Here is a 15,860-nt window from a genome sequence, read left to right as displayed (position 1 = left end):
GGCCGAGGCTGGCGTTTGGCTCCCCTCGCGGCTCCTTCTGCATTGGTTTTTAAATCGTTTTAACGTTGTGCCTGCCTTTTCTGCCTTTTTTCGGGGGTGGTTTCGTGTCGTGCTTTGGAGCGGCAGGCGGCGCGGAGCCCGCGCTACCGCCCTTGCAGGACCGCTCCGCCGGCCTCCGCTTTGATGCGCGCAGCGCTGGCGGGGAGAGCCCGGGGGCGCGGGGGGGGGGCGGGGAGGGGCGGGGGGAGGCGGGAGGGAGGGGGAGGAGGCGGGGGAGGGACCAGCGCTTTTGTATTTAAAATAAATAAAATAAATAAGCAGGGGAGGGAGAGGAGGCAGGCGCGGATCGCAGTGGGCTCCTTCCCTCGCAGCCCCCCACCTCTCCCCCCCCGACCCTCGCTCCCCCCCCTTCCCGATGCTCTCCGATGCGGTTGCACCGCCGGGGAGGAGAGGAGGAGGAGGAGGAGGAAGGACAGCGAGGGGCTCGGGGGGAGCGGGGCCATCCTGCGCGCTGCCGGCGGCGCAGAGCGGCGGGGCCGCGGGCGCGCAGCGAGCTCCAGCTCCGCGGTGAGTGGCAACTTCGGGGGGCAGCGGGCCGCGCTCCCGGCCGCGCGGCTTCTCCTGCAGGCGGATCGCCTCGGGGTGTTGTTTTTTTTTTTTCTTCAATTTTTAAAGATTTTTGTGATTTCTTTTTCCATTTTGTTAAACATTTTCTCCCGTTTCGGCGGTGTGCGCGCCGTGCGGTGCCCGCGCTGCGCGGGCGCGGGACTTCCGCGGGCGCGGCCGGGGCTCGGCTGTTGCACGGAGCTCAGAGGATCTAAGTCGCTCCGGACTTTTTCTCTACCTCCCTCCCACCCGCCCCCCTTTCCTCTCCCCCCCAGCTCCGGCTCCGACCTCTCTCCTCCCAGCCCGTCGCCATTGCTGGAGCAGGTTTTTATTATTATTATTTATTATGATGATGATTTTGCACGCCAGGCCAGCGCCGGGAAGCCCGGCTGCCTGCGCTTGGGGCTGCTCCCACCTCCCCGCTGCTCCTTTCCATTGATTTTTCCCCGTTCCAGAGACGGGTTCGGTGGCTCCCGGCTCCGGGGGGGCGGCGGGGGGCCCGGCCCGGGATGCCCAGGTACGGCGGCCGCGCCTTAATCACCCCCCCCCCCCCCCCGGATGATTTTGGGGATGGATTTTTTGGAAAGGGGGATATGTGTGCTCCAGCATCTGTTTTCTGCAGAGAAGTGCCTCGGTATTGTTTTCGGGGCGGGGGGAACGGACACGCGGGACCGGCCGCCCCCGGTACTGCTGGGGTGCGCAACGTGCGCGCGGGAGTGGGGGAGAGGGGGTTTGGGGGGGGGGTGCGAAATGGAAACCAGATGCCGGGGCAGGGACACCCGGTGCTGCCGTGAGCTGCCGCGGGGGAGGGTGGTCCCGCTGCACCCCCGGCCCCGCTCAAAGTGCGGCGGGAGTTGAGCGGAGCGGGTCCGGTGGTCGCGGTGGGGCTGCGATAGAGCCGCGCTCCCCCTGTCTTGCCTTTCCTCCCTCTCCCTTTCTTCCCCCCCCCCCCCTTTTTTTTTTTGAATGCGAAGAGTTGAAAAGCCTGTTTACTTTTTGTCTTTGATGTTGGGAGGATCTGGTTTTGATTAGATCAATACTCCTTTTTTTCTCTCCCCCCGCCCCCCCCCTCCCCCTTTCCCCCCCCCTCTGCAGAGCGGAGGCTCAGAGGATCCCCTGCTGACTCCAGGCAGAGGAAGGCAGAGGCACAGGCAGCTGCTGGAGGAACTGGGAGCCCCTCTCCCCACCGGGCTCCGGAGCCATGAGCAGCGCCGTGATCCTCGCCCACCTCCCCGACCCCAGCAGCAGCTTCAGGGAAGACGCTCCGCGACCCCCTGTCCCGGGGGAGGAAGGAGAAGCACCATGCCTGCCGCTCGCCAGCTCGTTTCTCCCCAAAAGCCAAAGCTTCAAGGCCATGCCGGTGCCTCCTGCCCCGCGCAGGAATGAGAATGGACTCGGGGAGCCGGAAGGCAGCGCGTCCCCAGACTCCCCTCTGGCCAGATGGACCAAATCCTTGCATTCCTTGTTGGGAGATCAAGATGGTGCCTATCTTTTTCGGACCTTTCTGGAAAGGGAAAAATGTGTGGATACCTTAGACTTCTGGTTTGCCTGCAATGGCTTCAGGCAGATGGACCTTAAGGATACCAAAACTTTAAGAGTAGCCAAAGCTATTTACAAAAGGTACATCGAGAACAACAGCATCGTCTCCAAGCAGCTCAAGCCTGCTACCAAGACCTACATAAGGGATAGCATCAAGAAGCAGCAGATAGATTCTATCATGTTTGATCAGGCACAGACTGAGATTCAGACTGTGATGGAGGAAAATGCTTACCAGATGTTTTTAACTTCTGATATATACCTCGAATATGTAAGGAGTGGGGGAGAGAATCCTGCTTACATGAACAGCAATGGACTGGGGAGCTTAAAAGTTGTCTGTGGCTATCTCCCGACCTTGAATGAAGAAGAAGAATGGAGCTGTGCAGACTTTAAAAACAAAATCTTGCCTTCGGTGGTTGGACTATCCAGCAAGACACTGAGGGTTACAGCGAATGTCAGAGCTACAGAGACGATCGAGAACGGATACAGGTAAGGGAACCCCTGGAAAACGGGCTTTGTTTTAACTTGAAGGACTTTAAGAGTGCTTTTCGGAGGGCTGTTGGGGTGGTGTGCTGGGGAGCTGGCAGGGAGTGGAGGGGAGGCTGGGCTTCCCGTGGGGCACAGATGCCTCCCTGCAGCTCCAAACACTGGAATTTAGGGGATGTTGGCTGGGGTTGGGGGCTTTTTACCCGCCTCTGCAGAGAAAAACAAGATACTGTGCTCTTAAGCCCTATTGGCTCTTCAGTTCTCTTATAGATCAAAAACTTCAGAGCAGCTATGTCCTCCAGACATACATTAATTATTGCTTCAACTTTCAAACCGATTAAGAGGAGTAGTGGAGTGGATCACAGGCACATGAATAATGTGACCTACTAGTTCCCCAACTCCACCATCAACCAGTGTTTAACTGCGTTGGTTATGTGGGAAACAATTGTGTGGTCATGGAGGAGGAAACATCTGCACCTAACTACATCAAACTCTGAGACTCACACAAAAATCTGCTCTTCTTTGGGCTGTGTGTGATGTACAGCCTCTCCCATTGCCTTGGCTGTCAGTTTCGTGTCAAAGCCTTTTAAGGGTGGCCCTGAGCCCATGTGTACAGGAGGAGGCTTAGAATGGAGTACTTCAGGTTAAAAGAGACTTTCCAGATAGAGAGGAATAGTAGGTCTTTGGTGCCCTCCTGTAGGTCTTTGGTGCCCTCCTGTAGGTCTTTGGTGCCCTCCTGTAGATCTTTGGTGCTCTCCTGTTGCCCGTGTGCTCCAAGCTGAACTGGTTGAAACGTGGTTGTGTCTAACGGCATCTGGCGAGGACAGGGGGGTGTTGTGTGGTGACGGGGTCTCGTGCCCGTGTCTTGGGCTGTGTCTGCCTTGCTGAACCCTTTGCTTTCCTTGGAAGTGTTGGTGGCACAGTGGTGTGGGGGTGAAGAAGCTAAGAGCCACCTCGAAATGAAGAGGGGGGTGGGGATGGGGAAAGAGAGCGACTGATGAGCAAATGATGAGTTGTATAATCCTCTGAAAATGTATTCTTTCCTCTCCCCACCCTTGCCATAAACGTGGATTGTTGAATCAGGGCTGAGGGGAGAGGGCTCTGCTGGCAGATGTGCGCTCTCCTCCGCTGGCCCAGGAGGTTGGGGTTTGGTGTGGTGAGTGTTTGACATCTCGTTTACAGGAATTTTGAGAGTGTGTCTGTGATTCATGGACATCAAAGGGCATCAGGCTTCTCCTGGGGAGGCTTTGCTGGAGCTCACCCTCCTCTCCTGCCCATGGAGAGCTTCCAGCTGTGCTGGGCTTCCCGGTGCCGAGGAGCCTCCTGACCCGGAGGGTGATGTGGAGCCAGAGGCCTCTTTGGTCCTCTCCGTCTCCTGGAGGCCTTCCCTGCCGGCAGAGGGGACTGATGGAGGGGTGATGGGCATGGGTGCAGACAGGAGGGATGCGCTTTGTCCCAGCCTGGCCTCTGGACCTCTCCTGCCCAGGGGGGGAGGCCAGGGGGATGCTGTCTGGCAGCTGGTCTGTGGAAGACTTGAGGTTTGGGATCTTCATCTTGTGCCTGTGTGTTACTGTCTGAGCATCTGCTGTTCTCCAGAACTTGGTTTGAACTGCTGCCCTTCGCTTGCTTTCCAGGAGGGGGATGTTTGATGCTTTTATCTCTCAGCCTTTGTTGGTATTCAGTGCTGGAAGGGCTTGGCTGTAATGTTCTACCAGAGCTGCAGGCCCTGCTAAAAACCCACATGTGCCTTGTCCAGGAGAGCTCTCGCAGAGCAGTGGCTGCTTGCCTGATTAGTGCTGGGGTTTTTTTTCCCTTTCCTTTCTTTTCCTTTTCTTTTTTTTGCCTTTCTTTTCTCTTTTTTTGTCCAAGGATTAATGCAGCTTGCTCCTCACGTGTCAGATCTACCCTCCTAGGACATTAGGTAGTGCATTTTGCTTTGATCACCTTCTGTTGAATTTCCAGGAGCTTTTGCTCTCCATGGGGCCAGGAGATCTCAATGCAAAGAGAAGGGAGATCAAGCTGAGATGCTTCTCAGTTCCTCCCTGAGCTATCCGTTTGTGAAAGCCACTTGTGCGTGCATGTGCTAGAGGCTGATGAGCATATGGATGGGTTATCTCTCATCACTCAGCGTTTAGGATTGCGCTTAGGATTGGAGCTGAAGCTTGCACAGAGCCTTTCCTGGTGAGTGGCCAAACCACACCTCCCTCTCCGTGTGCGTGATGGAATTAAAGAACTTCTGCTCGGCGCGTTTATGGTTTTGAAGTGCTGTGCAGGCTCTTGCCATTGGCTTCGGCGGGTTTCAGTGCGCTTACACCAGTGAAATGTGCGCGGACTGGCAGCTCCGGGCTGAGCACACCTGATGGGAGTGGAGCAATCCCAGTGTTTGAATGGGAGACCACCTTGGGAATCCCAGGGCATGGAGTCACGACCAAAACCACGGCAAACGGGAGATGACAGAAACCGTACAAGTTGAAAGACTTTGTTTGGCCCCAGCATCAGTGATGGACGTGAACAGGAGAAGTCAAGTGAAAACACAGTGTTGGCACCTGGCTGCCAAACAGGCGTATGCGTGCAAACTGCTGCCTTCTCTATTTGGAGCTCTCATATAGGGAATATTTTAAATGTAGAACCTCCCTCTTGTCCTTCAAAGTGACTCCCCTCCCCTGTAGGTTGTGGTGTGGTTAAAACTGGCCTCCACACGCTGTGCTGGACCTGGCCCCATGCTCCAGGAATTCCAGCTATTATTTATACACGCTTCTAAATTTATCACGCACGACTTTGTGTACACAGAGAGCGCTTCTTCCTTTGCAGTGCCGCCGTGTAACGGGGGTTTGTTCAGCCCAGGATGGACTCATCTGCCTCCCATTAAGCTCTTAACATCAGTGGGACTGGCCTTGCTTTGAGAAGGCTGGGGCTTGCAGATGGCCTTCTGCCGGCTCCCAGTGATTCCTGGCCTTTGAAAGGACCCGCCGGTGGAGCTCCGTGTGTGTGTGTGAAGTTATTGGAACCAAGTTTGGCTTCAATTATCAAAGTAAATGATGCCATTGTAAAGCTATGCTCCAAGCAGTGTTCTACAATTAGAGTATGGAAGCTGTGATTAACATAGTTTTGTTAAAATACTTTTTTTTCAGGCCTGTGCATGCATGTTTTTTCTTCCTTTGTTTTTAAACCCATGATTGCCCAGCCATGTTTGTCCCAAGAAAATACTTAACGAGATTCAATTTTGCCTCAAAATGCTCCTTGTAGATTTTCTTCTCTCTCTGTATAAATTGGTGGTTTGAACTGCCAGAATGCTTTTATTTCTGAGAAGCGGAGTTTGACAACAACCCACACACACTCTGAAACCTGCACACTCTGCACCCACATAACAGGGGATACAACCAAGAGCCCCTGAAATTTTCATGGCATTATAATACCTCTGATATGTCCGTTGCCTAACATAGCATAGAGAGAGTTACATGCTGTGTGTCATCGCATCAAGATAAGAATAGGCTGAGAAACATCAGACATTCTCCTTGAAGCTCCAGAGCAACTGCTACCTGACAGCTGAAAACACTTTGCATATTGAGTTTGGAGCTGGGCTGTGTGTGTGTGTTTGTGTGTGTGCAGCATCTGCAGCAGGAGACCACCGCTTTCCACTGGAATTTAAAACCCTTGCAGGCAACTTGATGCATCTGGGTGCAATTACTGTAGTAAGGTGGCCAAATTAAAAAGGAGGGGGGGAAATCAAACATAGTAAAGCAGCCTCCATTGGTTTTTTAGAATGATGTGGGGATTGCAGTGGGGCAAGGTGGTAGATGTGAAGGGTCACTTTCAAAATATGTCCACTTCAGGAATGATTTTTAGGTGTGTTGTGGTTTTTGAGGGTTGGGATTTTTCATGGTCCTTGAGGTGTTGGTAGGGGAATCAATGCTGCAGCCCAGTAGTGATGGGAAGGTGAGTTAGTTAAGCCGCTTTCTCTAATGACATCTTTCCAAAGGCCATGTTTGGAAACGCCTCCTCTCCCTGTGCCACATTCATACAGACTTGCTGCCTCCACCCCCATCCCAACCTCTCCAGCAATCTGTTGCTGGAAGAACATGGCAAATCAACCCTCTGGGGTGCAACCAGTGGTAACACAACTGCCTCCCAGCACGGTGCTGGCCCTGTACTGAGGAGCATCCTGCATCCCTCACACATGCTCTCAAGACCTGACATGGTTTCAAATCAAATAGCTGCATCCCTTGCACAACTGACCCAAAAGCCTACCAAGGACCTAGGAAGGGTCACTGGGGCTGCTCATGCCCCTGAATCAGAGCAAAAGACTACATGGTTTTTAGAGGAACCTCTCTTGTAGTAGTGGTAGGATAACTTAGCTTTCACCCACATGTGGAATTAATTTGTCTTTGAAGATTTAACTTCTTTCCTGTGGCATTCCTTACTATCTCTTTTTTCTCTTTTCATTTTTTTTTCCTGCTTCTTCCCAGATATATATTTTTTAACATCTTGATCTCCCCATCAGAAGTGCCTTGGCCTCCTCTGGAAAGGAATGCAGCCCCGGCTGGGCTGAATACCTGCCCGCAGCCAGCCCCGCGCCTTTCATACCAGAGAGGCCTATCTTCCCCAACGTGCTTCCCCCTCCTTTTTTTTATACTTCTTTTCTTCCCCCCCTCGTTGTTCTTGAATTTAAGCCTTTGTGGAGGCTCCTGTTTTTGGCGCTGGAGGAGCAGGAATGTGGGGCGGCGGGGGCGTGGGGTGCCTGGTTGGTTGTGAGGGATGGAGAGCCGGGCGGTGGGAGGATATTGCTGCTCACTTAAACCCAGCTGGTCCCTTCCAGCCCCTGTGGGGGAAGGGAGGTGGAAAGCCCATTAAAAAAAACCTGCCGAGCCTGCTGGCACATTCCTTAGGCCCCCAAGTCCTGGGTAAGTGGCCCTAATTATTAAAATCAGCAGTCCTTATCAGATGACAAGGCCTTTTGCTTTGATATACAAAGGCAGAAGCTTAACAACCCCATCTTCCCCTGGAAGAGGAACAGAATGTGCACCTTAACATGCGGCTTTCAAACCTCTCTGCATAATCCCCTTATCGCCTGTGAAGATATGTATTTTGATCCTGGCTGGGAAGTTGGAGTAATGGGAGGCAGTGGGCTGGGGGATGGCCAGGTTCCCCCCCTGGGAGCGGTGACCCTGCTGTGGTGACCCTGCCACACTCCATCACAGCCCGTGTCACTGCCCATGAATTTTTCACGCGACTGCTCTTGGCTCTTCGACTCAAACATCCAGCCTGGGCTTTGAGTTTGCTTCTCCAAGTGAAGCCAAAGGTGTTGATATCGGTAACCCACATGCCTGTTAATACAACCTGCTGCTCCTGTCCCTCTTCCCCACCTAAGTGTAAAAACACAAGCTGAGCAAGTAGTAGATTCTCTGAAAATCTGGGCCTTTGTGTTGTGTGTTTTTGTAGCGCCAGGAAGAGGGCACCCATCTTTGGGAGAACAAGCCTGAGGCAGCAGATTTCAGCCCTGTCCGTGCCTCCTCTGATGCGTTAGTGGTCCTGCTCCAGTAGCTTCAGGCAGTTCGCTTGTTTCAGGAAATGCAGATACCATAACCTGTGTTCCCAAAGGGGCTCTAACTCCTGTCTTCAGAGCATTTATTAGCTGATGCATCAGTGAGGCTTGAGCTATCAACTTCTTGATCTTTTGCCTGCTGATGCCAACAGCCAAACTCCTGCTGACCTCAGCAGTGCAGCACCAAGCTTTAAGGACCAAGTTTTGGGAAGTATCAAAGCATGTAGAGGTGCTTCCTGGGATTTTGTAATGCGTGCTTCCCAGACTAAAAGCAAGATCTTTATAGTTGGACTTTGGGTGTGTTTAAACAGAGCATGTCTGGTTGCTGCTGGCCTGAGATGGGTGCTTAGTTGTTTCTAAAGAGATTGAGCGACTAGTGTGTGTGGTTCCCATAAGGAGAGCACTACCGTGAAACTTGTGTGCTTTTCTCTAGCCCATGACTGGCTGATGACTAGACTCCTGTTTCACTTGTCCCTAGGTCCTTCAAGAGGAACGATCCCGTTAACCCATACCACGTGAACTCTGGCTACGTTTTTGCCCCAGCGACCAGCGCCAACGATAGCGAGATATCCAGCGATGCCCTGACGGATGACTCCATGTCGATGACCGACAGCAGCGTGTGAGTATCTCGCCTTGGCTGCGTCCTTTTGGGAGGCCCCATCTCCAAATCAGCTGCGCTGATGGCACTGTGGGGGCTCTGGGGTCATCTCCCTGCTTCTGCTCATTGTTGATGTGGGGCTGCCAAAACCGAGGCGTGTGCCCAGAGCCAGAGGTGTAGCAGGGCATGGCAGCCTCGCTCCTCGTGCAGTCGCCTGAGGTATCAGATGGAGTAAAATTAATGAATCTCTCTATTGCCATTTTGCAAGTGCAGCTGCACAAACATGTTTTCTTCTATGCTAATGGTGCTGCCTGACTAACCCAGGGAGCGTATCTCCCTGAGCCTTTGTCTTTAGGCCAGGCTTCCTTAACTAGTTATCAGTCATCAAAGAGGAGGAGATTACTTCCTGTAGGAAGTACTTTCTGTAATTAAGGTTTGTCATTAATGTCAGAATGTACATTCATAGGGCCAGTGACCTGAAGGGGCAAATAGCTGCTCATCTAGTATGGCTGGAGCAGTCTTCAAAGAGCTGTTTGAATGGTGCTGCATGGGACAGGTCTGGGTGTTTCAGGATTGTAGGGATGAGAGATGATACTGTGGCTGAGCCCAGGAGTCACAGGATCTGTCTTTTCCCCCTGAGTCTTGCAGAGAAGTGTGCAAGTGGGAGCAAGTCATTTGACAGCTCTTCCTCAGTTTGCTTTCCTCAGCAGGAGAGAAATGGTGCTTTTGTGTCTGGGGGTAGAAGAGACAGTAAATACTTAGTGCTCCTAAGGACCGTTTTCTTCAACTGGGCAGAAGGCAGGTCTTGCTGTTTGTGTTTCATGATCTTTGCTTAAGTGCTCTAGAAAAGCCCACCTGCAAACAGGGTGCTGCTTTCCTGGTGTTCATCTCATAGGTGAAACTTCTGCAGTGTCTCTCTCAGACGTGCCTGGTGATTGCTGTGTGCTCCTCAGAGAGGTTTGCATGCTGGGTTTTTAAAAGTCAACAGTGCTGGGTGATGATGCACAACAGAAAACAGGATTTACCAAAAATCCTTGATGCATAAACAACAGCTTTTGTTTTGTTTTGTGGGTTGCTTTTTTTTTTAATGCACATGTGTGTTTTCAACTGATATTATGGAAAAAAATAGTTTGTTGTCCCACCAGATTCCCTTATTGAACAATATTGGCATTAAATAAAAGAGCTGAATCATAGGGTGACTTCTTTATTTCTTCTTACTGGCTCTGGTTGTATGTGATCATGTGTCAACAGAGCATTCATTGGGTTAGTCATTTCTGGACCAGTGTAGGGTCACTTGGGATTCACAGGGCTAGGATTATACCCTCTCTTCACAGCAATGCCAATTGTAGGCCTTATACAGATGAGAGCACTGAGTGAGAAATAAAGTGCATGGTGGATGAAAGGCTTAACTGAATCGCTTTCAGCCCATTGTTAGTCCAGGGGAGCTTAGCGGGGATGAGAGGGCAGCAGCCCGCTTTGAAATTTGCTTGAACAAGTGAATAGGAGCTCCCCATAAAGCAGAGCCTGAAAGGAGCCTGCCTGTTTTTTCCTGCCGTAACAATAGCCCGCGCAGGCTGTGAGAGTTTGGGGAAGCTTGGCTGATTAAACTGCCCGCAGCTCCAGGTTGGGGGGCGGCGGGGAGGGATGAGGAGGGGGGGAGTGGGATGGTGGAGGATGCAAAAACAACAGCCCCAAGGAATATTTGCTGCTGCAGAACTGTTGCATCCCCAGAGCCACTCTCCCTCTGTCCAGGCCGGGAGCAGGAGGCCGGGCTGGGGTGCTGGGTGGGTTTTTTTGGAAGTGGGAGAGGTAAATTGGCAGTTTTGGAGGCTGGGCTTAAAGTTAAGGCTGCTGTAAAACTTCCCTTTGCAGAGGCGACGAGGCTGCTGCCAAGATTGCAGCGAAACACGTGGGGCTCGCAGCCTCTCCTGGCACCTGGCTCCGCTGGTTGCTGGAGATGCTGGGAACGAGTTGGGGACACAATCCCATCGTGCTGTGCACAGGCAGAGCCTGGGTGTGGGGTTTTACCCCTCTTTTATCAGAGGACCCCGGGGTTTATTCACTTTTTTGTCAGTGCTAATGCAAATTAGTCCTTTTGGCTTATGTTGGTATCAACTGAAGAGGAAAAACTTGTTCTGGAGAAGTCTGTCAGACACAGCAGTGACGTGAGGTTGGGTTTTTCTTGTCGTTTTCTTCAAATAAATCTAAATCTGAACTGTACTGGAATGAGGAGAAGTCTCCAAATAATCATACAGAGTGGTAGGGTTGGAAGGGACCTTTAGAGATCATCTAGTCCAACCCCATAATGCCTGATCTGCCTTTTTTATTTGATCAGAGATGCCAGGGATCAATCTGTCTGTGTATGTTTTGTAACAGCCACACAGCATCATGCAGATCCACATTTCCATTTCTTGATTGGGGCTGGGGGGGGCAGAGGAAAGGGGATTTTTTCTTCTTTTTTTTTTTTTATTTGCTTATATCTTATTTATGGATTTACTTTGGACACAGGGGAATGCTGCTGAGCAAACTTCAAATATTACCTTATCTTACAAACCAGGCTTTTGATGTTGGCAAGATCAGAGGCTTGTTTCAGAGCCGTTGCCAAATGAAGATGGGAGTGAATGCATATGCGCATGAGTCTGATATTTCAAAGCAGCAGTAAAACTACATTCAGGTTAGGTCAGGCACATCTGAGTCAAAAGGCTAAGATAATTGGCTCAGCTTAAATGGCAGCTGACTGGGTAGAAGACTTCAATCTAGTGTTTCCCCCAGAAACAGATTGGCTTAGCCCCAGCCTGGTTAGCTGAAATGTTTATAATTAAACTCTACTATTTAGTGCCTAAACTCTGTAGCTCTTCAGCCCACAGCTTTGAGTAGCCAAGAAAACGAGTGCAAATGTTGGCTGCTGGAGCAAGGGGAGAAGGTGGCACCTGGAGAGCTGGGGTTAACCCTTGTCCTGCCCTGAAACCTCTGGCTAAGCTCAGCTGTTTCATTTCAAAGGCAGTTTCTTCTGGTCTGGGGGCGGGGGTCTGCTTCGGCATCAGGGTTCCCCCTATCCCACATCTCTTGCTGTGCTGAGCCTGGCTCCAGCTCCATCCATCTGTCCCTCCTGCAGTCGGGGATCACTCCTTGGTCACCCTTTCAACCCTGGCATTGTCCATTTCCCTCTGTTTTATGTGGAAGGCCTAGGCTTAGACAGCACTCAGCAAAGAAAGGTTCCTCAGGCTGACTTTCCCAGCTGCCCCACAGCCTTCCCATCCCACTGAAATACCTCTTTCCTTTTTTTAAGAAAAAAACCCCCCTTTTGTAAAGTTCTGCACGTTGTTACAAGTTGTAGAACTCTTCTGCCAAGGCAGGGCTGCAGAAGCAGGGAGCGGGAGGTTTGATGTGAGGCTCTCTGATGCAAGAGAGGAGGAGTTTTAGGGGAAAAGGAGCAGCCTTTGTACTGAGCAGTCACAGAGGACACCTCCTCTTTCATCGAGTATGTTAATGGGATTAGGCCTGTGTGTATGTGTGCATGCAACATGCTCATCCTGGCGTTTTTACTCACCTTTAAGAGGCCTGTTTTACTGATTATTCCCTATATTGAAAGTCTTCCCTAAGAGACCCTTATCTCAGTAAGCCTCTGTTAACAAATGCTTCTCTGATCATTTGGTTTTCACTTTAGATTTGCTTTTCCCCCATCCTCCCCCAAAGCTGAGACATGTCACATACCCCATGGATCTGTGGAGGTGAAATGCTTGGTGGCCACCAGCAGCTGCAGTCAGTGGCCCAGGCTGGATGTGATGGCTGGTGCGTGCTGGGCTATTACCCAAGAAAGTGCTCCAGAGCCCTGTGTTGTGCAATGTGGACATGAGGACAATTATCTCCTTTCACTTGTAATGGAACTTGCATTCATGGTCCATGTCTAAGGGAGGCTGATCTTCATTTTATGGCATCAAGGACTTTCTCTTGTGGTCCCAGCTTGTTCTCTTTTTAAGTCCCTCTAAAGATTTTTCCAAGTTTATTAAGATGAAATTGTTCCAAGCTTTCACTCCAGGCTTTGCAGCTTAATCTTGCTCATTAAAACAATTTAATGGCCACTGAAGGCTTTGGCCAAGATCTTCACCAAGGCCTGCGGTAGCGTGCTTCGAACCTGCAGTGTGGGGTGATGGCATCTAGGCATCCTCCTCAAGAGAAGGGTCCTGGTGTCTCTGCAAAAGCCTTCCCTTACACCTTGTCTCCAGCTGTGTGTCCAAAACACATTGGTGGCCGTGGGAAGTGGCGTGCAGGGACGCTGTGCCACGTCGGCTCCTGGGCCACGGCTCCTTCTCCTTGGGCAGAAGCTGCTTTCTCTGCTCAGGAGATGAGTCAGGTGTGGGGGCAGGTGGATGAAAGGGATGGGACCAGAGATCAAGGTTATTCAGCTAGTCTGAGGGAAGGGGTGGAATTAGACATTCAGGATCTGCAGGCATGCTCTTCCGGCTGTCCCCACTGTCTGTACAGGGCCCTTTAATCCTAACGGAGGTAATTTTTTGCGTGGATGGATGAAAACACCCCACGTTGCCTGGAGCGGGCTGTGCAGGGGGCTGTTCCCACCGGTGCTCCTCACCTGGTCTCTTCCTGTGGCTTCCTGGCCATGATCCTAGGTGGCTGAGGTGAAGGAAGCAACGTTGTGCCTGGAGGGTACAGCCTGGCTTTGCTCATGTCTCGTGGTGCTGGCCAGCCTCGGGGCAGGAGAAACATCCCGGATCTTAAATAGGGCTGGAGATGAGGAGCAGCCTTTTGGTGGCCATCCATCTTCAGCCTCCTCCTTGTTTCCACAATGCCAGCATCCCATGGGATGTTTCACAGCTTGAGGAAAGTTGTCCCAGAGAGCTTAATTCAGTGCTGAAAAAGCAACAAAAATAAAGGGCAGAAGCATTGGAAGGGCTTTTGTGTAAGATGCCTGAGAAGTGAAGCCGGTGAGATCTTTGGGGTTCTCCTGCAGAGCTGCCTTCAGCTTGCTTTCCAGCTTCTGCATGTCAATGTAGATGGTGAGACAGCCATGTAGACAGGCACTTCCCAAGCTGCCAGATGTTTGAGGCTTCAGGTGATGTCCAGAGGGCTTGGCACCTCTGGGAACCTGGGCCTCTGGCATGCCTGGGTGGTTTCAGAGGTGATGGAGAAGCATCTTGGTTAGAGCATGAGGAAAGCCCTGACTGACAGTGATCTCTCTTCCATGTGCAGAGATGGGATCCCCCCGTACAGAATTGGGAGCAAGAAGCAGCTCCAGAGGGAAATGCATCGGAGTGTCAAAGCCAACGGTCAAGTTTCTCTACCTCATTTTCCGGTAAGTGCAGGCGGGAGCTGTAGGATCTGGGTTGGTCGTGGGGGATGCTGGGACTGGGAATGGGCAGAGGTACAGGGGAGGGTGCAGTGGGGGGAAGAGCATTCTGACCCCTGCATGATGCCATGGAAGGGATGCTGCTGCTTGCTGTTGGGCAGGAGCCAAGTGTTCTCAGCATCCTTGCTAAAACCTGCATGTGTGCAGTCACACTTTGGTCCTTCCCTGAAAACCAGGTGCTAGTTACGGCTTTTCAGTGGCACCGAGTTTTAACTCCTGATCTACATCCAAGCAGAGATGCCTTGGTTGGGTCTAGCGAGAGCTTTGGTTCTAGCCACCACCCTGACACCTCCGTGGTGCTGAGCAGACACCAGCAGCCTTCAAAAGTCTGTGTGCTGGCAGGAGCAGGGTGTCCCAAAGCAGAGGCGTGTGGAGCAGAGACGTGCCCTGCTTTGAGGGGATCCGACTCTCGGCCTTGCTCTCAAAAATTAACTCCCTGACTTGCTAATTCCATTGACTTGCAGACTCCTGCTTCCTGCAGTGAATAAACTGTTTACACAGACAAGTATAAACTTATCTTGTCTTGTGATTAATATGCTAAAATTCTTCTTTCTGCTGTCTTAAGCAGCAAGAAAACATAAATGATATTTCTGGGGGGGGTGCTGGTTTATGTGGTTTTTCTTTTTGCTGTGGTTTTTTTTCCCCCTTCCTCCCTAAAGAAAGTTCTATAGCCTGAGCTTGTAAATTAGATTATTTTGTCCCAGGGCGTGCAAATCGACTTTCTCTGTAAGGCAGTGCTTTGATCAGGGACTGAATAGAGCCAGCTTGTGTAAGAGTGACAATTTCCAGCAGAGTGGCCTTTTTCTACCCTCACATCATTTCTGGAGCTAAGTGGTTGCCGGAGAGAGGCCCCACCTCATCTGGTGGGTAGTATGTGAAAGAGTTGGCAGTTCAGCTTTCTGCTTTCAGGGTGAAAAAAAAAAACCACAACAGGGATAGTGAGGACAAGGATTGGGGTGTGTGGGGGGCAGGAGGGAGGGCACAGGCGGGTGGGTGGTTTCTTTTTCCTCTTCTGGGTTTTTTTCCCCTTGCCTCCCCTTTTCCTGCCATATTTGCTTCTTTTGGCAGAAATTTGCGTTTCGCCTTTTTATATTCTGCACTTGATTTGGAGATGTTCCCTTTTTCCCTTGATAGATCTGCTTGAGGCAGCCAAGCTCAGCAGTGTAGCACCGCTAGCCTGCAGCAGCTTTCTTCATTTTCTGTACAAAGAGATGGAGGGGGGGGGGGGAAAGATCTAGGACACTGTTGAGACAACACTACCTCAAAGGTGCCCAGTGTGTAGCCAGGAAATAAATTACCAGCACTTCTCTGATCTGCAACCGTTTGACTTCTTTTTTTTTTTCTTCTTCTTCTTTTTTTTTCTCCTTTCCCTTTTTCTCCCCCATCTTATTTTTTTTAATTTCCAACTCCTTTCTGTTTATACTCACTTTATTCCTTGAGTTAAAGTCTCTCCCTCCCACCTCAGAGGGGTTTTTTTTTTTTTGCCTTTTTTTTTTTGCCTTGCTTTTTTTTTTTGATGTTTGACAACAGTCTTTGAAGATTTTCTACTTCAGAGTAGCTACTGATGGGCTGGTTGTACTACAGAGAGAACAAGCGGGGTTCCTCAGAGTGCGACCAACTGCTCCTGCCGAAGGCAAACGCTGGTGGGGAGGATGTCACTCCATGAGGCCACAGCACTAGCTCATAAAAATCCAGAGCAGACCATGCCTAGTTGCGGTCGTCTTTTC

General features: G+C 51.2%; 1 protein-coding gene across 2 annotated transcripts in view; it reads left to right on the top strand.

Moving 5' to 3' along the window:
* The first annotated feature begins 330 nt into the window (after positions 1-330).
* The window catches only part of AXIN2 (axin 2), a 25,402-nt gene continuing 9,872 nt past the window's right edge, over positions 331-15,860 (top strand). For both annotated transcript variants that reach the window (XM_062010943.1, XM_062010942.1), the window contains exons 1-4: positions 331-567; positions 1,702-2,631; positions 8,649-8,789; positions 13,977-14,079. In XM_062010943.1, coding sequence (XP_061866927.1) covers positions 1,808-2,631; positions 8,649-8,789; positions 13,977-14,079 — 1,068 coding nt within the window. In that variant the 5' untranslated portion in view covers positions 331-567; positions 1,702-1,807. The remainder of the gene's footprint in view (positions 568-1,701; positions 2,632-8,648; positions 8,790-13,976; positions 14,080-15,860) is intronic.

The sequence above is a fragment of the Colius striatus genome, chromosome 18, assembly GCF_028858725.1.
Source record: "Colius striatus isolate bColStr4 chromosome 18, bColStr4.1.hap1, whole genome shotgun sequence".
Lineage (NCBI taxonomy): Eukaryota > Metazoa > Chordata > Aves > Coliiformes > Coliidae > Colius > Colius striatus.
The sequence above is the reverse complement of the archived record's forward strand: the minus strand, read 5'-3'. Positions and strand labels throughout refer to the sequence as shown.